The following is a 24637-nucleotide window of genomic DNA, read 5'->3' as shown; positions in this document are numbered from 1 at the left end:
ACCAAATGGGGGGGGGGGTTTACAGCTAGCGTAGAATATGCAAAACCGAGGTTGCGGAGCTGAAAACTGGTAAATATAAGGTAGCATGTACAATAAATGACAAGAATCTGGAAAACATAACTAATGCAATAACTCTGGTTTACCAGGGAATCATGCATAGATTTGCTACCAAACTTGGAGGCTTGCAAATATTCATGTTAACAGACTGGCTAGTGTTTGCTAACTTAATGCAAACCAATGTTGTTGATTTTTCTTAAACCCTATCGTACCAATCCCATGCATGACATATCTCAATTTTTGTTAAGGTAAAATAACGTAAATATAAGGTAGCATGCACGATAAATGACAAGAAAAATAAATATTTAAAAAATATATATATTTAAAATACCCAATGTGAATGTAATTTCAACAGCAGCACAACCTTACTGCATAATAGTTGTCTGATGCCATTACTAGGCTGATTTAATAATTGGATTTAGGCTGCTATATTTAACATTGAGTTCATTTCATTCAGGTGTGATGATGGTGGATCAGGAAAGACAGGGCAAGGCAACAGGTAGGTCTAACATTAGGTGGAAGTGTAGGGGGAGCCACTTTATAACAGATTCATTTCTTAATATTATTAATATGGAAAAAATAGTAATGAAAAATCTGTTACATAATGTTTGTTTGACAATATGTCTTAGTGGAGAAGAACACAGGCAAGGAGTGAATGAGACAGACATGAGGTTGGCGATGGCATCATGTAGAGATGAGACCAGTGATGACATCAGGTAGGAGTTCTATTAGTTAGACCACACAAAACTAAAGGTCCAGTATGGTTTGAAGTTCTGCTGACCAACCTATTCACTGTGTCCTTTTTGGGGGGGAAAATAGTGCAGACAGACATGGAAAGCCACTCACCACTCAAATCACATCAACCAGGGGTGATGATTAGGTTGCCAACTGTCACAATTTGGTTGCCAAGGGCAACCGTTAATGTCGCTGATATACTTCAAAATAAACCGTTAATAGCGCCAAAATTGTTGCTGCATACCCCTCTGACAACGGATAGTTGCGCCCCTGATGTCTGGTACTAAACACCACACAATATATGATACAGCATAAACATATCATGGGACGATTACAAAGTGCAATTAGATCATCGGTGAATACCTGATATCATTTTAACCTTTAATATCATAATAATGTAATGCTCTATGATTAACATGTTTAATTTGGAATAAACATAATGCCATTTCATGCTTGGTAGTATTTTGCATGTGTTTTATGTTCCTCAAGATTATTAAAAGACAATTATATGATTGTATAAATGTAGAATAAACAACATTTTCAGAAGAGTATTGAGGAGCAGTAGCAAACAAAGCCTGCAGGTTACCTTTTCTTATTACAGAAATATGTGCTGTGACTCATGGGCAATTAGTGTCTTCAACCTCCAATAAGACACAGTTGCATTCCTGTACTGTCCAAAATTCCACAGCTAAAACTAGTAAATTAACCCTCATATCAAACCCCCAAACTAGGGTTCAGGAAAATACAGAAAAAGATAAGGAATCATGGAATGTTTGCACAATTTCAAAAGCGTATTTTGTGTGTATTTAGTGAATTTATTTGAGTGGAAATACACAAAAACAAGAATGTTTTGGTTAAAAGTATGCCCATTTAATTGACTTGCACTAGTGCACTGTCTGAGCCAAATGACTGCACGTTTTCAGGTAAGTTTTGATTATGTCACTGGAGTGTATCTATTTTATATTTTTTCTATGATATTTCAGTTAACCAGCAGATAATAGCCTAAAGCAAAGTAGGCTACACAGTTTATAACTTAACACCTTCTGCTAGTTTTGTTAGCTGGCTGTTACTTTGTAGGATGTAGCTTGATTGAGCATGTGAATTCATCTATTTCCATTCATATAATATCATAAAAAAAAATAAAAAAAACTGTTTGCACACATTGTCGGCTCGATTTTTCAAAGTAAAATTCTCCTGCTGAACCTGCTAGATATCCAACCACATGTAACATTTCATATTGTATTTGACAGATGGATTTATTGGGCAACTTATTTGATTCTATCTTTTTATCACATGGTAAATTGTTCGTTTTCTATCTGCATATGACATGGTAAAAACAGCCTGGCTGCTTTATTTTCATTCCGTTATTTCCCGTTAATTTCCATGTAGGCTATTCCCCATACATTACCGCTCATTTCAATGGAAAGTTTCCACCTTGAAAATTCCCGGAATTTTCAACCCTACCCCAAACACGCCCTGACGAACAAGAAAACTTACTGACAATTCCTAAAGCAATCACTTAGGCTAAATATCACATTAAGTTTCAGTTTGAACGCTGTACAGAGCTCTACACAAAGTTAAACTGTATACCCGAAGTCGATATAGAATAGAATAGGAGAATGAAAAAAAGCGGTCAGTTGACAGGACAGCTTTAACCACAGTTAAATAAATTCGACCTTTCATTTCCATCTGAACACTGACATTTGCCTCTTCTTTGCACACCTACCTTCCACTGCGCACACCGAAGTCATCACACAGAGAAGCACCGCAACCCAAGTGGCCCGCATGGTTAAAATGCCTCCCCGCATGTCTTCTCCCATTATCCGGCTGACAATAAAAATCCCACAAGAAACACGCTGTATTCCTCTGGTAAACAGTCACATCTCAGCCCTCAGTGTGTGTGTGTGTGTGTGTGTGTTTGTATGTGTGTGTGAGTCAGCGGGGACTGAAGCGGATACACTGCTGGTGGATCTCCGCTCTCTCGACTCTCGCACCTTTCTGTCCAATCAGGAGACAGTATGGCGGATCGTAAACCAATCACCCGTTCTTTTCCACCTGACCCAGGCTGAATGCCCAATGGTCAGGTTTCCCCCCCGCGCCGGCATGGTGGCTAGTGTGAAGGGACAGCGACACCCAGCGGTCAAACGGCAGAACAGCTGATGGTGATTCCCCCCCCCCCGACTCGTGCCTAGTGCCTCTTTATGACAGGATAACATTGGAGTTGTGGTCTTTAAGCACGGTGCAATAACATCATTTGTAACTGGTAAGGTATACGTAATAAATAAAGGAATTTTGACAATTAAGTCCATTAAAATAAAAACCTACTATACTTTATATAGGTTCCTATAGGCTATATGTACTCTAACTGGAGTGATATTGTGCATTGTCAAGCCACAATTAGGCCTACATCGCTTTTCAAGGCACAAAAATAATTATAATCATAGCTTTCACACATTTTTACATAACTGCAATGTATAGTGTTACGGTGTTACAGTTGACTTAATGGTAATAACTGAACATATCATTTTTTTATTTCTAATTGTTTAAATTAGTTGAGCTACTCTACAATCTTTCCATGTACAACTGCAACTGCAGAGGTACCACCTGGGGTACAAGTACCCCTTGTCGGGAATCACTGCTCGGGTGCCCTTAAAATAAAAAATGCAGTGCCATATATATTCTGCCCTACATTCTAGAAACCTTACACGCACTGGTGCCCCATGACGTGCAGCTAGTGCCTTTTTTTTTTTTCACCCCTGCCCTCAGGTAGCCAGAGTCCCCCACTGCCTGTGCAGATGTATCATGGCTGTTGAAAGCATGTTGAAACAGAGTAGAATGTGTTCCACATACGGTATGGCAGTTATAGGTATATGTCATTACAAATATATTAAACACAGACCAACCAGTAGGCCTAATCACTTCCAAAGCCAGACACTGCAACATATGAGCATATCTAGATTTTTGGAATATATTCTCTCTGACTTTTAGCTACACAAGTTCAACACTCAAGTGTTATTTTTCATAATCACGACCAACATTAAAGTCCCGTTCTGTGTGTGTAGGGCCTACACACATACAGTATGGTTCAGCCACTTGTGACTTAAAAGATCTCCTCCCAGTACTGTGTTTGATTGACTTTAGTTTGTTTTGCAGTGCCTGTTTTGGCAGGACAATTTACTTTATTAATCTTATAGGCCATTTTCACAGCAGACATTTTGATAAGTCACAGCAAGAAAACCATACGTGTGATAATAACATTGATAAAGGCTGCAATCTATTCAGCTTTACCTTTGATGGCCCTCAGCACGGCTCCACCAAACTTCAACCTGAGAGGTCTTATCAGCCATTGTAAGTGAAAACACCTGTGGCGGTATGTCAGGTCTTTAATTAGTTAACCTCCCAGTCTATGGGACCAATGTTAACCCTTTAACACCCATTGCCTTGTTGGAGGTGGTCCATTTAAATTAAAGTGCTCATATTATGCTCATTTTCAGGTTCATAACTGTATTTAAAGGTTGTACCAGAATAGGTTTACATGGTTTCCTTTTCAAAAACACCATATATTTTTGTCATACTGCACATTGCTGCAGCTCCTCTTTTCACCCTGTGTGTTGAGCTTTCTGTTTTAGCTACAGAGTGAGGCATCTCAATTCTGTTCCATCTTTGTTGGGAGTCGCGCATGCGCAGTAGCTAGGTAAGGACTACCAGCCAGTCAGAAGCAGAGTATGAGGGCGTGCCACGCTAGCACATTGGCGAGCATTATAATGTGTTACAAAGGGAAGCACGTTTGTCACGGAAGTAAAGGCTGGACTACAATAGAGCTGTTTGGAGAAGTTTGTGACCATCTGTTGGATATATTGAGTCACTTTGGGGTGGACTTTTGGCTTTTTCCCTATGGAAACCTATAATATGCGCAATAAAAGTTATATAACACAATAAAGGTAAGGGAAAAGGCCAAAAAGCATAATATAAGCACTTTAAAACAAAAGAGCTATTTTTGATCATGAAACTTGTGCGATACATTAAGACATAGCCTAAGGTTTTCATGGATTTATTACACCACTGGACTGCTCTGGATTGGGGGCTCTTTTTTGAAAGTGACCAAAATGACGCCAAAAAATATCTATCATACACATGATATCTTGTTCACATCTATCCAACTTTCAATACCTCCAAGCAGTCCGTGAAAGTTCTTTATATTCCCAGCATCCCACAGGATGAACAGTGGGCGATGGTAAAAGGTTAATTACTTAAACGAAGCAGTATTTCCTCCTAGGTGACATTTAATCCAGTTTCTCTGAGAATGTCATTATAAAACTGATTGTTTCTAACTCAGATTTTAGTGCCTCAGCGATCCCTGGCTTAATGTTACCTTACATGAAAAAGATTTTAAATGGATTCTGATGTAGTAAGGTATATACAGTAGGTATATACATTTTAAGTTCAGGGAAAAAGAGATCATCTTTATTGGAATGGTACTCGGTACTAGCAGATACTCTGTTTTTTTGGCCTTCTACAACAACATTCTAAAAGTTTCAATGACAACTGCAGTTTGTAAACTGAAAATGTTTTCAACCCCCGATGGCCTTGGATCAATTTGCTCTTGAAGTTTCTCGCCTCCTTCATCTCCTGCAGCTTCCTGTCTCTGAAACTGTGTCTGCAAAGGGAAAAAGCTGCTAAACAACACAACAGTAAATGTATCATTGCCGTGACACTGCATTTTCAAGCCCAGACAGTCTGTTTGAAGTCTCTCAACATGACATTTCACTTGTCAATAGCTTTCATGAGACTACACCATGTACCACGACAACAATCACCTTTATTCAGTGGCTATTGCATCCTTGTACACATTGACCAGTATCTTAAAGAGTTGTATGTATGTCTGTGTGTAAGTGAAAAGCAGACAAAGAGCGGGAGATGCTTCTTATCTTAGAGCCAGCAGTTGGAGGCATTTGAAATTGGTTAAGAAAATTAGCCACGTCTACAAGAAAACACATTAGCACTGAGTCTATTTCTTTTTAAACCACAGATGGAGACCCAAAAATCGATTCTAGACCTGCAAGCTGCCACATGAGCAGAACAATTAAGTTTAAGCTGTCTCCAGAGTTAAGTTACATTTCTTATATTTGTTCAGCAAGAGTTGTGGCACCTTTTGTTCAAAGGTAACTCTCACCTGGGGGACTCAAAATGTTGGTCATGGACAGACAGCTCATCAGCTCAGAGTGCTGAGAGTCGATAAATCTTCCTCATGTCTAGACAAAGTCAAATCAACAGTGTTGTAGACTGTGGCTGCTACACGTGTCCTCCCACATCTCAGTAAAACTCAGACTCTACCTTTACTTCCACATCATTCACAATTACAGAAAAAGACACATTTCAGGAGATGCAAAAAAAAAAAAAAGGGTGAATTCAGATGGATGTTCAGATCGGGTCCTCTTAATCAAAGATACTGATGTTGAGAAATAAAACATTTAAGACCTTTCCAGCATTCAAAGACAGAAATGTGTAGTGAACTCTTTGTGTATGTGCCTGCTGCTCTGCTTTATTCTGTTGTATGCATCAGGAAAATAAATCATTCATTAACTCGAAACCCCCTGACTGGTGCAGGATTGTCATCCCCACACACAACACGTGGCCCCGTTTTTCTCCAGCAGGGCCACATGAGGCTTGTCAGTGCCTGTAACAAAGAGTTATATGTTTATAAATAGCTGTCGTGCAGCTGGCAAGTTGAGTTTTTCTAGAAAACGAGCAAAGTCAGGGACTGAGTCGTGACTAAATCCACGGGCCACAGAGCATCAGGAACAGACATTGTGAAGACGAGATCAACTGGTGCTTGGTCATATCTCTATGGCTAATGGATAGATTCTTAGATAAAGTACATGTTTGTAAAGTTGTATCAGCCTTCACAATGAGAGGAACATAGAGGCCTTAAAGGGGTACTCCAGTGATTTAGTTTTGCGCTTCCATAAAGTTCGGGGGGACTTGCAAGAGACTTTTAAACAAGAGTCTATGCTGGTGGTTCTGTGAGTACTTCGGCACAGTGGTGCTTTGAGCTAATGGAGAACATCAGCAAAATAACATGCTTGCAATGACGATGCTAACATACTGAATGATGCCAAGCAGGTGGAATGTTTACCATGTTCATCATTTTAGTTTACCTTTACTTTACGTACAGCTGAGGCTGATGGGAATGTCATTAGTTTAGCAGGTATTTGGTCATAAACCCAAGTATTAGACACATTAAAATTTTGACCTGATGCACCAGATGAACAGGTAAGCAATCACCAAAGTGATACGAATGAATCCTGCAGGGAACATGGCAATCCATCTGATAGATAGTTGAGATATTTCAGTCTGGATCAAAGTGGTGGTCCAACAGACAGACCGAGATTGCCATCCCTAGAGATATCCTGACTTTTAGTCCCTAATAATGGGTCAAGCTCCGTAAACACTAGATCCTATATTTGCCGTAACTCTCATCATTTTGTTTGATCCTCCCTGCCTGGTAAACACCCACGTCTTTCAAACCTGATGCCCCCAGTTTTTGTCTGTTATAAAGTTCTAGCCTCCAAGACCAAGCTGATGACATCACTATGACATCCTCAGGCTTATTTTCCTCAAACATTAGAAAGCTCCATCCAGAGCCACAGAGGACTTTAATACAATTTTGACTTTGATGTGTAAAATTGGTGGAGTGTCCCTTTAAATAAAGATCTAGCTTCTTGTTAATGGATGCTAATCAGCAATACCCAAATGAAATTGTGCATGGCAAAATCCACTGCCACAATCAAACAGCGTTTAATGAATGAAATGTCTGATTAAATACACTGATGAATAAAAATCAGCTTAATACACAACCCCAGTGTGTGTAAATGTGTGTGTGCAAGAGACTTATGTGAATCAGGGGTCCCATATGTATCAGTATAGTAGTGTAGACTGAAAGAAAGGCATGCCGAGTAAATTACAGTATGTATCACCAGGTAAATGTATACATGTTGTCAATATTCTGCACATATCCTGTACTGTATGCACAAGACCTTTTTTTTCTTACTGATGCTTTTTTTTGTTTAAATATGCAGTTACAAAACCTGGCACAAGGGTCATCACAAATGTTAAACATACTCTGGGCGATGTCTGCTGTTAAAAAATGTAAAAGAAAAAAAAAATTTCAGTGTAATAAGTGCTTTGGTTTGACCTACTGTATATCAGCCACTGTGTTGCTTCTAAGACTCAATTTAAAGTTACTAAACGCAGGTGTGCGTTCAACAAGGAGTCCTCTCTAAAAATTACTGTGTCATGAAATGTTCTCTGTGGAGATTTTTGTGGTTATTGCAACCATAAGTGTAAGAATAATGTGCAGTTTTCTGTCTTCACTGCAGGATAAATTACAGGATTTAAGGAAACTGCTTGTCTGTGCTTGTTTACAAGTGCTTTGATGACACTGCTTGTTTTCTTAAGGTGATGAGTTGTTAAAAAGGTGGTCATTTCCCTTTTCCTTGGAAATGGTAGGGTATACAGTAAAAGTGAGGTAAAATCTTGCAATCACAACATCTCATACGACAATGTGTGATAATTTATCTGCAATATTTTAAACAAATCCTACTGAATGTATCCATTTATGCCAACACACGACTACATCCCAGATTATGGGGAGATTCATTGCCAATATAGTATTACACTGTACATTCATGGCTCAATATGGTGCCAGTCTTTAAGCTAATGTACACAAACATTTACAACTTACACAATGTTTGTTAAGGTAGTCAACCTCGACTCCAGTTAAAAAAATAAGAAAAAAAAGCCTTGTTGAACGCACCACATATCAGGGAACCAAACTTTTTTTTTCACTGAGCTCTGCCGCCTGCTAACTGGAACCTGGAGCTAAATGGATCTGCTAAAGTGTCAATAAATCATTGTCAATATCCCCATCATTATTTTCATCATCAACAGCCATCATTCTCTTCTTCTTCGCCTTCCTCATCTCCGTCTTCTTCTAACAATCCATTGAAACCAGCTCAACAAACTGAATCACACCCAAACTAAGACACATTAAAACTGAGCAAAACTAAATAAAGAATATTGTCACTGTCAATTTTGCTCCTCTTGGTCAAATAAAATGTCGTCCATTAATTCCCCCAAGATGTCTTTTTCATTTTTTGGCAAATTTACCTTCCAATCTTTCCCCCCCCACCAAACCCCTTTTTGTCCGTCGCGTGGTTCAGCCCTCCTCTAGACTTAGAGTCTGATTTGAGGCAGCTGCGGTCCATCATCGCTGAAGCAGCAGGATGGTCAGTGGGAGCAGGAGTAGGAGGCCACAGATGCGTGTTTGAGACGTGGCTGTGCCTCTGACTCGGTTGTTGTCTGGCGAGTAGGCATACAATCCCGGTCTGTTCCGAGGACACAGACCACCTACGCACATCCCGCTTCCTGAGCCGCTAATGTCGTCACCTACAGAGGTAAAAACAGATTGTCAAGAAATATGTCACCTTCAATTGCTGCTAATAACATTTCCGTTTGTACGTGCTTGCTGAGTGGGGACCATTTGACCTACATGAATGATATCAATGTTTTATTATTTATTAGATAGGAGTATTTTAGTCTCCTTTACCATAGGGAATCAGACCATTCATGCAGTGGAATATGTGCATGAATGTGGGAGACTGATGACTTTGTATAAGGCAAAAATATAACAGAATGGACAATGTGTGCCATGTAAAACATATTAACACTAGAAAGTACTTTCAGTACAAATATTAGAAAGGGACCCACTCGCATCCTGGAAGTCCACATCGTTGCCCTCCAGTGCGTTTTTCAGCCTGTTGCTCATGATTTTGAGTTGCATGATCTGTTGCCTGATGGTCATGTCTGGCTTTGTGATGTCAAGCTCTACTTCTGGGTTATTGATCTGATTGGCCAAGCCATCACCCATCACCTCTGGAAGGTACCTGATTGGAGGACAAGAGGGACAGGGGAAGAATGTGTGGCAACATAATTAGAGCAGTTCTGGTTTAAAACATACTTTTAATGGAAGAGATGGGGGACAAAATTCATAGTCATAGTTTTTTTTAAGATTATTTTTTGGGCATTTTAGGCCTTTAATTGACAGGACAGCTGAATATGTGAAGGGGGAGAGAGAGGGGGAAATGACATGCAGCAAAGGGCCGCAGGTTGGAGTCGAAGCCGGGCCTGCTGCGTCGAGGAGTAATCCTCTATACATGGGCGCACACTCTACCAACTGAGCTATCTGGGTGCCCCAAATTCATAGTCCTTTTAGTACAAAAAATAACTCCAAAGTTTAGCTGAATCTAATGTTTGGCCTCAGCAGTCTGAGACAAATCGAGTGGGTATCTGTTTAGTATGAAATTACTACTTTGCACAACTGTGATTTTGTCCCCCATGTCTTCCATGTGCATTAGGAAAGGACCTCTTAATGGCCAATATTAGGAAGAATTATATTTAATGCAAGTAAGACCTGCCTTTAAAGAAGTGAGAAGTGAATAAACAATGTACACCCATTTTAAACTATTCCAACAATACATTTCATCTTCCACTCTGAGAATTTATTAGTTATAATTTTGTGTTTGAGCTCTCAAGACATCCACGAGATGTCGCTGTAGATCTTCAAACAGTAAAAATGTACTCTCTGCCACATCGTCACACACGTCATTTTTCCTCAATCTGTCCCACACAGTCAGCGATTCATCAATATTTTATGGCCTTTCTCACATTTCTCTCTCACTCACACACAAAACATATATATAGGCCCATATATATACATTGCATCAAATTGTTCTATAATCCATTTACACGTAGATTATGGGAGGCTGGAGGGTGTAAAATGTGTGGCTATGAATGCTAGTGTTGCAGAATGTGAATCTGCACAGGCTTTGGGAATTTCTGTATATGTGGAAGCAATGTCAGTTCAAATAAGTTTCCGTTCACCGCTGTTTTCAGTTTGTCTTAAAAGAAATAGCTTGCTGCCTCTTTTGTTCTGACACAAAGGATACAAATGGCCTTCAACGAGATTCAAACTGGCCTGTATCATAGCAACTTATACTCCTGACAATCTCTTCTGGCTTTTAGGTGCTAAACAACATGAGTTTTCTTTCTGTAATGTATCTTGTTTCCGTGCTGAATGAATACAAGTTGTGCTGTCTGAACCGATTTCAGACCTTGAAAGTATTTTATTCAACACTCTACAATCCAGTTTGCTGTTGAAGGATGTGGGAGTTGTGGGTATAGAAGCTTCGTTGCAGCAACATCGTTAACATCAACATGGGTTCAAGGATTGAAATCAGAAATGTTTAGAAATCCAGGAATTAATGCAAACATGATGCATCATGGATCCAGTCTCACAAAGCACTTCTGAAGTCGACAGAAATGTAACTGAAAAATGAACAGATATACGATAATAATGGAATAAACTTCAGAAGAAATGTATTGCCAAAAAAATTGTTTTCATGCAAACCAAAGAACTATCTTATTGTGGAGATTAAATAAAATCTAGTCAAACCATATCGAAACACTCTAGATTTTAAGGGACATTTTTTATCCCAGAGAACAGGCTGGATGTAGTTGGTGCTTGAAGTCACATTTAAACTAAATAAGTTTGTGATTGTGTGAAAATTTGTGTTTCCTACGATTGCAAAAGCATGTCCTTTCCTCTGCCTCTGATTGGCTTACCCTGGTATTCTTACCCTTACCCTTTATTCCTCACCTAGCTTTTGTAATGCCATTCCAGCATTTATCCTGACCGGCGCCTCCTGCTGCCAGTTTGCTGCAAAGTGCCACAGGAAGCTGGGTCCAGTACTGCCGCATCTCCCTCAGCTTACTTGACAGATCTGAAACCTGAGGACAGAGACAATATTTTAGATTCACAAGACGAAGGTGAGTCTCAAATCCAAAATCCTTTAGTTTGGGTATACTGTATATTCAAAACAAGTCATAATGAGTTTTAAATCACTTTAAATACCCTTTGTAAACAGCATCAGAATATCCGTTGTACGTAAAATAAATGTAAAATCTATTGTTATACATGTATAGCTTTGACAAAGACACTCAAATACAACATATACAATAACCTGGGATGCAGTCCCCACATAAAAAAAAAATAAGTGGTGCATACAAATCCAGGAATTCATCTGTTTTCTATGAAATAATACATCTTTTTTATATGATATGTGGTGTATGTATGTATATACACACCTGCATCTCCAGTCTGAGCCCAGCAGTTGGAGAGGGTTTGTACTCTGATGCGGTTAGGGAGCCGCTCTTCTTCCTTTGCTCATGAAGTTTGGGACTTCCTGTTCCTGGTTCACCTGGAGTACCACATGTCTGGTACACCTACAAACATACAAACACACAGATAAACAGACATACATCAACACAAACATGTACTAGAAGCTGTGAACTGGGGAGTTAAACATCTGAAATCAAATCACACTGCTCCAGAAATGACTGGTTAGTCTGTATTGCAATTTGTGACAATTAAAATAATCCACTAGATGTCGCTATAGACAAGTCTTTCAAACTGTGAGGATGTTTGGGTTACCTGACTAGATTAAAGGTCCCATGGCATGAACGTTTCACTTTATGAGGTTTTTTAACATTAATGTGAGTTCCCCCAGCCTGCCTATGGTCCCCCAGTGGCTAGAAATGGTGATAGGTGTAAACCGAGCCCTGGGTATCCTGCTCTGCCTTTGAGAAAATGAAAGCTCAGAAGGGCCGATCTGGAATCTTGCTCCTTATGAGGTCATAACAAGCAAAGTGGCAGTTGGTCAAGGCCACACCCCCACCCTCCACCTTGCCCGCCCCCCTCTCTCCTCCTCGATAGCATTTAAGGCTACAGACACAGAAATGGCACATCCTAAAGGAAAGCTCATTGTGGGACTGGCTCTAGTGGCTGTAATTCTGCACAAAGGCTGAATTTCGGGGAAGAAACTTCAGATACAGTATTAGTGGACCACTAAGGTCTATATAAAAGCATCCAAAAAGATGCATGTCATGGGACCTTTAATTCCACAGCCTATGTGTTCAAGAACATATCATTGCTATTGCTTTACATATACATGGAAATATTACAATTGATGCTTTATATTAAAGTTAATGTAACCAGACATAAACAAAGCTTGAAAATAAATTGCACTAAAAGTGTAAGAATAGAAACAGCTTGGTGTTGAAAACAAGGTCAATAATGTGTATAGCTACACTTACTGCTTGTCCAATAAAGGGACACTTGATATATAGGTACATCAGTAAAATTATGGGAGCCTAACAATTTCATAATGCTGCCTAGCCTTATTTGAAATACGTGTCTATAATAAACACATGTTGCTGTGAGATGAGAGGAGCGTACAACGCCATACTATACCAGCTACTTCCATCATACCTGTCAAACAAGTAAACCTCATTATCTAAAGATATAGCTACTCTGGATGGCATTGCCCTGGCCTCCAGCACTACTGTCAGGATATATCCTTTAACACACACTTTTAACAAACTTCAGGAACAGCCTTTTTTCACCTTCGTAACATTGCCAAAATTAGGCACATCCTGTCTCAAAACTATGCTGAAAAGCTAGTCCATGCATTTGTTACTTCCAGGCTGGACTATTGTAATTCCTTTCTATTAGGTTGCTCAAATTAGTCTCTTAAGACTCTCCAACTGATCCAGAATGCTGCAGGTGAAGGGTTTGACAAATAATTATAAGGGTGCAGGATTGCAGATAAGCTGGCCTTTGACTGGAGATAAAATGCTCCCAGGGAAATGTAGTAAGTGATGAGACAATGTGAGAGGTCTTACTTTTGCTGTGAATGTGTCCATGTTTTCCTGCAGGAAGTGAACAGCCTCATAGATTCGAGCAGGGATAGAGGAGAGAACTACATCGAGACTGGGCTCCGTGCTGAAACTAGAGGCCACCTGGATCATGGTGTCTGCATATAGAGGGCGCAAAAGAGAAAAGAAGAACTTTTGTTTACACTCAGAACCAGTTTTTGGCGGCACAAAACTTGATTTGCTCCCAAGACACTAAATCAGTTTACCAGTACATAAATGGTGCATTATATTGTCATGGTCACAAAAAAGTATTATTGCATGAGGCCCAATGTCTTTTCCAGTGATCCACTTAGCCTAATAAGTATATCGATAGTTACGTTATTGTAACTCCAATTATATAGTAGCCCTGCTATGGTACCCCGCGTCGTGAGTTTCTTTCTGGCCTCCCAAATGTATAGCCCTCTCCCAACATCACTTTTTCTTCAGTAATAATAACTTTGCATACTCATATTACAATAACGTAACTTCGTCTATTTTATCCCAAGCGCTTGGTTAGGGCTATTAGTCAATCCACCGGCAATCAGTACATAATATATTTAGGTTTGAGTGGGGGCAAAATACGGCACATGTTTTGTATAATATACAAAATATACTATGTACATAATATATAACCTGTGTGAGACAGTGGTAGGGAGGCTCCATTGCAAGCTGGTCGTGTTAAAGGTTGGGTCGGGAGGCCCGCATTGTTAATTTGTGTAAGGAGGTGTGTGGGGGTGTGATGGATGGATACTCATAGTGCTCTGCTGTGTAGTGGGCCTTTTAGAGACGTCTTGTGACAATTCAGTACCGATTTTTTTTATTTTTATAGTAAGATGAATTTTATGGTTTCTACCAGTGTTTGGTATTGGATTCTCCTCTGTGACCTGCGACTAAGCTGTTGTAAGGGGTCTCATGGGACCGCAGTGAAGTACTTCATGCAGATTGGGTATCAGGTGTTTTGATCTACAATTGCAGGGGAGCCTGCTGTGCTCTTTTGGTAGTTGGAGGGCGTAAGGTTTGGGAGGTCTGTGATGTGTTTTGTCCCTTGTGTCTTGTGAGGTTTATGGGTTGTTTTTTCTTCATTGTTGTTCGGGAGTGCGTGACCTCGTTGTTGGTGTTGGTTTGTGTTATTTTAAGGTGTGGTTGGTGGTAATGGTGTACTTGTTCATGGTTTTGTGTTTTTGTTGAATTTGGATGTGTTTCCAACACTTGTAGCCGATATTTTTGATATTGGTTTTTTTTGTGTGTGTTTTATGCCACTGGTATTGGTTCGGTCCTCTCCCTAGGGGGGTGGCTGTGTATGTGTTCGCTGTTGTGTGTATTTGTTTGTGTAATCATGATTGGGAGTGTGGTTGTGTTCTTAACCTGTTCCCTTTGCTGTGTGTGCTCAGGTGGGTCTGGGTGTGTGGTGCGGAGGCGGCAGGCAGAGGCTGTGTTCTTTTGGCGGTGGTGAGGGTGGCGTGTGTCCTAGCCCAGTGGCGCCTGCTTCGGCTGTGGGTGGTGTTTGTACGGGTCCTGTAGGCTTGGTTAGTAGTTCTCCTTTTGATTTTTGGTGTAGCCGTGGTGGCGGATCTTGTTGTTTTGCCGCTAGCATTTTTGCATGGCTTCCTGGTGCGGGCAGGTGCTTGTAGGCCTTTGTGTCGTGAACCGTGGGAACCTAGCGCGCTGGCCTCAGTTTTTGGAGGTCCTCCAGAACGGGGTCGTGGCGGAGCTTGGGGTTGGTAGCCAGGAGCTAGCTCTACGCTTATGCCTGGTCGCCGCTTTTGATCTGCAGGTTGTTGGGGCGGGGTTTTTGTGTGGTGGGTAGGCGGTGTGGCGTTGCTGGTTTTAGCGAGCAGGCGTGGTGGGCTTGCTTGTGTCCGGGTGTAGCCGTCGTGGCCTGTTGTTTCTTATTTTTGTTGGGCAGTTTTGTATTTGGGGTTGAGCCCGTGCGGCACGCAAGGGCGGGAAAGAAAATCTTCACGACTGCGCATGCGCGAAGGGATAAACCCATAGCGTGGCTTAGAGGGCGAAGCCTATACGAAATAGAACTCTGGATTATCTAGCTTTACAATGTCTTACCTTGGGGTCTGAACCTCACCTATAATATTCTGCCACTCGGGGTCCAGGTCAGCTTGGTTGGCCAGGCAGCCCTTCATGACGTTGGAACAGTAGTTGGAGCATGGTTTGACGGAGGCAATGCCGTGACAGTGGGGGCAGTAAACCAGCTTCATCAGGGCCTTCATACACTCTGGACTCAAATGAACCTGGAGAGGTTCGACAGGACAGTTAGCATCACAAACCTCCGGTGAAAGAAGGACATTTAATACTGCAAGAGTATGTTTGTACTAGGTCCTGTTTCTTCCTTTCACCCTTGATTGTACTGTTGTGGGCAATGTAGTTGTGGCCTAATTCAAAATGTTGGCTGTTTAGCTCTTCCCCTCTTCTCTTTAACAGGGGATTTACTCCATGAGGGCAATGCATGACAGAGTACAAATAGCTCAAGGAAAAGGATAAACAGCAGAGGGCAGAATTGCAACATTATAAGGGACACACCGTGAATAAGAAAGCACTGATGGCGCTGCTTGGTTTTATACAGTACAGGGTTTCTATTACACTGTCAGCTTCTGATCATGTACACAAGTCATGAAAGGTGTCCACTTCCACAGTGGAGTTATTTTACCACTATGCTGCACAGATGTGATGGAGGGACACCTCCAAAATAAGGGCACGTCAGTATGTCTGCAAGATTTAAACTAGATTTTTGCTGACTATTTGTAATTGAAACACTATAAAGTTTTAGATATTTGGATGCATTTCCCAACAGGCCTTCATGCATTTACTTCTGTGCAGTATTGAAATCAGTCCAAGGACTCAAGTTGTATATAATCCATCACTGTCAACATCAAGTCTGCATACATTTGTACCAATTTTACATTATTGTCATGTGGTAAAGTGGTTTAAGTGCTGATGTAAAAAGTCTGCACTCATAACGATAATATAGCTTTGACACAAATTAATGCAGACATGATGTTCACTGTGATAGATTTCACAACTTAAGTCAAGAATTTGCTCTGATTAGTGCATCAATAGGAAAAGAATAGAAACTAATTGAGGCCTGAAACTGTAAAGGAAAATACAGATTCAGATTTAAAAAAGACAGCAGAATATTTTGCAAAATTATTAACTGTGATGTAAAGTACCAAATATTGGATTGTGTAAAATTGATTAAAACATGAAAAATCACCGGTATGGTCCTTTAAATTGCAGAATTTGGATGAAGCGTGTATAGTAGATCTACCTTATAGGGATGAATGGAGAAAGAAGGGGGTAAAAAAAAAAGTCTTGTAGTGACCATAAGCTATGTCAAACATCAACAGCAAGAAAACAATCACACAGTCACATCAGACACACTGCGTCTCTGAGTGCTGGGAAAAAAAAACATTATCACACGTAATTTGACCACACTGTTGTTATCCCTTGCAAATGAGAGCTTTGTTCTGATGGCAGAGTCAGACGCTTAATTTTTTGATGATCTTTGTGTTTTTCATTTTTAGGGTGGAGACGTTTTCTCTGACAGTTAGGGTGTGACGACCACGCATCCATCATATCTGCTTTCCTGGGACTCAGTCCAGCAGGCCTTAGTCTCACAGTCTCACAAACACACACACACACACACACCTCTCAGTTTCTCTCACACCAACAACTCATCCTGTCTCTCTCTGTCTGACTCACTGTCTCTCCTTACGTCCCATGTATGCACACACACACACACACACACACACACACACACACACACACACACACACACACACACACACACACACACACACACACACACACACACACACACACACACTCACCTGTGAGACCTTCCTGACCACCTCTCCGCTGACAATCAGCCCCTGGACAAACGACCTGGCTGTGACAAAAGCGCGGATCAGCTTCGCCTTCATGTCCCTTGGGACGTCTCCAAATGGCCGCAGCGTCTCCTGTTGCTTAGCAACACATTCGAGGTAGTCCTCTGACAGGTTGACCTGCCAGACAGGATGTGATAGGGAGAAAATACGTAGGAGAAGTATGTTATTATTAGCATTTTTTGAACATTTTTGCCTTTATTAGATAGTGTGCAGTATATAACTGACAGTAAATGTGGAGGGGTTATTAGCTACATGATCAGTAACCTTAAAAAGTATGTAATTGGAAGATCCATACCGGTAGAACACAAACCAGCTAATAATAATAGATGAAAATAGTGCAAGTGATATATCCAAAAAATGTTGGTCTCTTGCCAGAACAGAAGCAGGAGCTGAAGAGAAGCAGTTCAGCCAGCAGCTGAATGGATCAGGAGAACTAGTTCATGAAATCCTTCATTTGTGTCGACTCAAATTTGCAACTATTTCCATTTGAATATATTTTGGTATAATACATATAATTGTTAGTGTATTAGTAAACATCTAAAATACTGAGGCTGCCATAATGTGCTCTATCATCGCCTCTCTCATCTCAGTTATCCAATCAGTACTCTGGTTTCTGCTTTACTATTTTAGTTATTACCTTTTCATCATTATGTACACCAGTTTTTCATTCAAAAAGTCTTAGTTTAACTTCTTTACTTACCTCTGTGGGAGCGGAGATTTTAAAGGTGCGCTCCAGGAGGCGGGACCAGAACTCAGACAGGGTCTCGTCCAGGTTGAGAGCGGAGCCTCGGTAGTACTGTCGCAGGTCGGTGTAGAGATCTCCGTAGAGACGGGTGTTCTGTGAGTACAGGGCGCCGAGAGGAGACAGCGCCTCCGGGAGGGAGCGCTCAGAGCGACCGTGCAGCTCAGTGAAATATGCTGGAAGTGGAGAAAAGAGAGAGCAGAGAGACCGAACTAAAACAAAAAATTAGGAGATAATTATCTTTGGGTTTGTCACTATGAGCCCCCTTCACCTTACCAGTGGTGGAATGTAACTAAGTACATTTACTCAAGTACAAATTTAAAGGAAGCTGTCAGATTAATGTAGTGGACTCCACTACATTAATCGGACAGCTTTAGTTACTAGTTACCAGTGATGCCACGTTACTCTAATCTGGCCACTTTTTTCAGTAACGAGTTATCTAACCTTTTACTATTTCCAAACCAGTAATCAGATTAAAGTTACTTATCCAAGTCACTGTGCATTACTATTTTAGTCATTTTCCTTATTAAAAATATATATTTTTGCTTTCTTCTTGCATCTCAGGGAGTGAAGTCACGTATGCAACAAGTCACGTTTTCAGCATGAGGACAGTTCACGTGTAATACAGACCACGCAGCGACACAAACGTAAACAACAATGGAGGGAGGAGAGATATGGGCGTTTTCTAGCTGGAAATACAGTCACTATTTTGAGTTTTTGTCAGCTAAAGACGGTAATATTAAGGTTCGTTGTACACTCTGTGCTGGTGGCGACAAAGTGCTATCTAGCTACAAAAACACTACATCAAATTTGAAGAAACATTTAGAGTCGCAGCACTGCAGTCAAACTTACAGAGCAAGTCCCAGCAGGTGGTGCGAAGCAGAGAGCAGGAGGCCCCCCACCACCCAAACAACAAAAGCTGGACTTCGGTACAAAACCAGTAAGTGGGGGAGAGTTGAAGAAGTTGGTCGGGCAGTAGGACTATGTTTTAGCGGAAATGCTGCCCTTAAACACGGTTGACTCGCTCTCTTTTGTGCCATAATAAACCAGATCCCTACTAATGGCAATGCCGAGCTGCCTCACAGTAAACCGGTTGTCATTTTTATATTTTATGGGTGTTGTCGGCAGTTGCTGAAAGTAACTAATAAAGTAGCTTGTAATCTAACTTTGTTACTTTTAAAATCAAGTAATCTGTAAAGTAACTAAGTTACTTTTTCAAAGTAACTGTGGCAACACTGCTAGTTACCTTACAAACTAAGATTGTTGCACACAAAACCCATGTACATTATAAAATACGATGTTTTATTATAAAGTAAACTACCCAACAATACTGTATATCGTTCTACAAGTAAAGCTGATTAAACACTTAGTTGATTGACAGAACGGTTTTCATCATTTTCAAGTTTCTAAAATGTAAATTTTTCTGCATGAGTAATTTATCTTTTAATAATTTAGGTACATTTTCCTGATGGTACTTACATATTTTTACATAAGTTAACATTTTCAATGGAGGACTTTTGCTTGTAACAGAGTATTTTTACAGTGTGGTATTAGTACTTTTACTTAAGTAAAAGATCTGAATACTTCTTCCACCGCTGCACATTACACATAGTCATCTGATCCATTGTTTATTTGAAATTTATTGATGAGTGCAGCTTTAAGTATCATTTTATTTCATAGAAAATTATCCAATAACAAGCAATCGAAATACTTCTGAATAATAAAGGATGAATAAATTAGATTGCTCCTCAGGCCAATAAAATCAATGGACAGTGGCTTCGGATGTGCTGCTGTTATGTTTCTGCCTATGTATTTATTATTTTTAAAGGTTTCCTTGAAAGTGCAGTTTGCAGCCATATGGATACAAAGTGATAAAGAGGTCAAAAAGAAAGAATAAGAGAGTCAGCTTGCTGTCTCTGCAGTATATTGGTCTGGGCTTTTCCCTCATGCTTCAAAGGCTGTGGACCAGTGCCAGTCTGTTCTAACCACGACCAGATGGGCGGCCACATTACTGCTACTGAGGTGGCCTGCTTCCTTGAGACTAATAATTCTATCCTCCTCCTCCTCTGACGAGTCCTCCTTCTGCTCCTTTTCTTCTTGTTCTTATTTCATTTAGTATTTTGACTCACTGTTTACTCTATAATGTGTCACTCTATAATGACACATTTCTCACTTGCTGCATTTGTCTGTCTCCCTATTGTTGCACTTTTATCTTTTCCTCCTCCCAACCTCCATCCCTCTCTTTCTCTGATGTGCAGTGATCTGCAGCCTCGACTCCTCAGTGGGTCAACTGCTCATTAGCTGAACCAGTCACTGCCCCAGGGGACACCCGTGTGTGTGTGTGTGTGTGTGTGTGTGTGTGTGTGTGTGTGTGTGTGTGTGTGTCTTGGAGATCAGGGGATCGGCTTATCACATTTCATTGTGTCTGGCTGACTCCGCTCTCATTATAACACCCAGTCAGGGGTCCCCTTGACGCACAGGATACCAACACATACTCCCTCCCTCCCTCCCTTCCTCCCTCGCACTCGCACACACACACACACACACACACACACACACACACCACGTCACTATTGAAGCTGCAGTATTGACTGCTGAGCACAGTCAGAGCTTTGTACCAAACACAAATTCCACAAAATACTAATGGCATACTCCTATGTGTGCCCACTCCTGAAGCTTTGGTATGGAGATCAGCCAGTAATGAGCATCTATCCTGCGAACACACACACATACACACACCCTACTTACTGTCGAAGCTCCTGTGGAGAGCGTTGAAGGCAGACTGCAGCGACCTGCCGGCTTCTCTGATCAGTCCCTCGGTCTCTCGAGCACTCAGACCTCCCAGGTTCTCCTCCATGGTACTGGTACAACAAGTTGGACCCTGAGGACACATCCTCAAATGTTCACCTGGCAAGATGGGAAAGACACAAAGACAAAGTTAATTACGTTACGTTACGCTGTGGCATGGCTCTATGGCTCTATGTATCTATGGCAACGGTGGTCGTTCCACCATTTTGGTCTTTCTGGTTTATTTTGGACTGACATATCTCAAAACTGTTTGTGTAGATTGCCATGTTTTTTTTGTTTGTTTTTTAACAGACATTCATGTCCCTTTCAGGATGAATTGTAATAACTTATTCCATGATTTTTTGATCTAACGTCTTATCATCAGGTCATAAATTTTAGGGTATCCAATTCTTTGGTTCATGACTATAATACCTTCAAAACTAATGGCATTTCCATCAGCTTCAGCTGTACATTTTGTCTAGTACTCATTAGCAAATGTCAGCATACTAAAATTCTCAACTAATTCGGGAAATGCGCCAAACATCCACATGGTAGCATCTTCCTCACATTAGTCTTAAGATCAAAGCACCGCTGTGTCTGTAACATGTGATTTCAAAAAATATGTTTTTTTCTCATTATAGAAGCAAAGCTGTAGTAACAGAGTGTCACCTGGTGTACTTAACTGTACATGCTCATTTCCATGGGAAACTTCTTACTTTAAATCTCCCAACATTTTTGAGGAAATATTCAGATAAAAATCTACTATAGTACTATTAGCCTTATAACAGTTTGAAAATAAAGTTAATAGTTTTAGAAAGGGTATAAAGTTAACAGAGATTTAAACAGTCTCTAGAGTGGTAGATCCCGCAACCTTTTTTGGCTCTTGACTCCTTAAAACACTACTTACAAAGCCCCCCCCGCCAAGTTTTAAGTCGACCAGTTGTTATAATTAAAAAGTAATTTAACAAAAACTAAAGATTAGATGAAAGTATGAAAAAATAGACACATTGTGTGTAGCAGAAACATGTTTCTTAGTGTTTTCCTATCCTGTTAAACATCTTGCGACCCCTCAGATTTAACTTGTGACGGCTCTTACTGTCAGTTTGGTCCAGAGGTGTCAAGTAGAGAAGTACAAATACTTTGTTACCTTACTTAAGTAGAAATTTTGGGTATCTATACTTTACTGGAGTAATTATTTTACAGAAGACTTTTTACTTCTACTCCTTACATTTTCACGCAATTATCTTGTCTTTCTACTCCTTACATTTTAAAAATAGCCTCGTTACTCCTATTTCAGTTCGGCTTGTTTTCATTCCGGCTTGTCATCATTCAAAAACACACACACACACACACACACACACACACACACAAAAAAACCTATCCAGATAAATCGCACCATCCGGATAAAGTGAATTTGATTGTGGTTGGATGAGAAGTATAAACGGGATCCATCGCACCTGCACATGACACAAATCACATTACACTCTAGAAAGGAAATAGCAGACGTATGTAGCATAGTACGGAGATGTCTGTGGCAGAGACTCAAGAGAACTCGAGCGAAATGTCCCAAACTAGCACCAGCGAGGAGGTTGGTAGCCAGGAAGACCAGCCAACCCTTCTACATCGTACCTAAAAGAATTTTTCGAAATGGTTGGATGCAAAAACAACTCCTTTGGAATGCGCTGCAAGCTCTGCGCACCCAAGTACCACAAGCTAATTACAATACTTATAGGCAACTAGTCATCATATCTTCCGCTCCATGAAACATGTTAATGCTCAGTAGTACACATATATGGTTCTTTAATTTATTTGCATTTTCAATGGGCATAAATGCGGCTGAAACAGGTGCATCCCAAATTTTTCAACATTAACATTTTAATATAACATTATAGTCATTATTGCCTTTAGAAAAATGTTTGTTTGTGGAGGTGGGGTAGTGCACTATAGGTCCCTGTGGCGCAGCCTAAGCTTTAGTCCTTAATGGCATTTTTTCCTCCTTACATTACTTTTACTTTTACACTTTAAGTAGTTTTGAAACCAGTACTTTTACACTTTTACTTGAGTAAAAAGCATGAGTTGATACTTCAACTTCTACAGAAGTCTTTTCAAACCCTAGTATCTATACTTCTACTTGAGTAATGAATGTGAATACTTTTGACACCTCTGGTTTGGTCACCACTGCTGTAAAGGACCGATTATTTCTTCAACTGATCTGAAAGCATAAAATTCCCAACATTGGAGTAATGAGGTTTTCATTATGACAATGACACATTACCAGAGTTGTGAAGTAGTCAGACACTTTAACAAAATCCTGCTTCTATATTACTAATCCAAAAATAATGAAGTACGTTCAAAGGAACCAGTATTTAATATGAGTACTTGCATACTAGTGTGTATTGTTTTGCTAATACTTTACTTTTACTACATTTTACTTTTACTTATATTAGAGAGTACAGGATTTGAGTGCCTCTCACACCACTGCATTAATAATTCATTGGAATCCTTTTATAAATAGCTACCAACCAGAAAAGCACTCTGTACAGTAAATACAGTACACTTGATTGAAATACAGCAATAGTCATACATTTTATGCATTAATCTGAAATGTCACAAGTAACTATAGCTGTGAAATAAATGTACCTGTAGTGGAGTAAAAAACACAATGAAGTATAAAGTAGCATACAATCTATATAGTCAAGTAAAGTGGAAGTACCTCAAATATGTACAGTGCAGTACTTGAGTAAATGTACTTAGTTACATTCAACTACTGCCCCTCTCTTCTTTCAAAATATCAAAATAAAGGCTTAGTAACTTTTTCAACCTTTATATGTGCGATGTTGTGTCAGCACAGGACAAAATGTCTGTTTGGCCAAAAATGCAACACAGAAACTGCAACTCAACCCTGGTCATGACACGCCCAACCTGAACCTGCATTTACCCTAATCTTGAAAATGTACAATAGGAGGCTAGAAAATGTCCTATCCTTATGGGGATACTCCCATGGGGGACACAGTCTGCCAGACAGCCTAGAAAGCAGTCTGCAGCATCAGTCTCTTGACAGACTCTGTGTGTGTGTGTGTGTGTGTGTGTGTGTGCATGTGTGTGTGTGTGTGTGGGTGTGTGTGTGTGGGTGGGTGTTTGTGTGTGTGTGTGTGTGTGTGTGTGTGTGGGTGTTTGTGTGTGGGTGCCCACGTCTGGAAAGGTTAAGGGTAAGGAAGTGCCCTACAGCTGTTTGCATCACTGCTCGCCTTCCTTTTAACAGGTCCTGTGTGTGTGTGTGTGTGTGTGTGTGTGTGTGTGTGTGTGTGTGTGTGTGTGTGTGTGTGTGTGTGTGTGTGTGTGTGTGTGTGTGTGTGTGGGTTGGGGGCAGAATTTGTCTACCAGGGTAAGTGGAGCAGAAGAGGAGACGCCTTAATCATCACTCCTCCATGAATCTTTCATTGGCACTGGCTGGTGTGTGTGTGTGTGTGTGTGTGTGTGTGTGTGTGTGTGTGTGTGTGTGTGTGTGTGTGTGTGTGTGTGTGTGTGTGTGTGTGTGTGTGTGTGTGTGTGTGTGTGTGTCTGTGACTGGCAACCATAGTACAGGAGTACTTTTTTTCTTTCA

The 24637-nt window shown here is 40.5% G+C and overlaps 2 protein-coding genes across 2 annotated transcripts in view; both read right to left on the bottom strand.

Annotated features, from left to right (window-relative positions):
- The window catches only part of LOC120565923 (ephrin type-B receptor 1-like), a 98457-nt gene extending 95684 nt beyond the window's left edge, over positions 1-2773 (bottom strand). Inside the window, 1 exon segment of the mRNA XM_039812048.1 lies at positions 2519-2773. Within this exon segment, the coding sequence (XP_039667982.1) occupies positions 2519-2612 (94 nt within the window). The 5' untranslated portion in view covers positions 2613-2773.
- Positions 2774-5591: 2818 nt separating this feature from the next.
- The window catches only part of LOC120566075 (glypican-1-like), a 45134-nt gene continuing 26088 nt past the window's right edge, over positions 5592-24637 (bottom strand). The window contains exons 2-10 of the mRNA XM_039812317.1: positions 20995-21153; positions 18205-18422; positions 17448-17621; positions 15686-15851; positions 13594-13724; positions 11998-12135; positions 11510-11640; positions 9562-9737; positions 5592-9240 (exon numbers count right to left, since the gene is read on the bottom strand). Coding sequence (XP_039668251.1) covers positions 9059-9240; positions 9562-9737; positions 11510-11640; positions 11998-12135; positions 13594-13724; positions 15686-15851; positions 17448-17621; positions 18205-18422; positions 20995-21153 — 1475 coding nt within the window. The 3' untranslated portion in view covers positions 5592-9058. The remainder of the gene's footprint in view (positions 9241-9561; positions 9738-11509; positions 11641-11997; positions 12136-13593; positions 13725-15685; positions 15852-17447; positions 17622-18204; positions 18423-20994; positions 21154-24637) is intronic.

This window comes from Perca fluviatilis, chromosome 9 (assembly GCF_010015445.1).
Source record: "Perca fluviatilis chromosome 9, GENO_Pfluv_1.0, whole genome shotgun sequence".
Taxonomy (NCBI): Eukaryota; Metazoa; Chordata; class Actinopteri; order Perciformes; family Percidae; genus Perca; species Perca fluviatilis.
The sequence above is the reverse complement of the archived record's forward strand: the minus strand, read 5'-3'. Positions and strand labels throughout refer to the sequence as shown.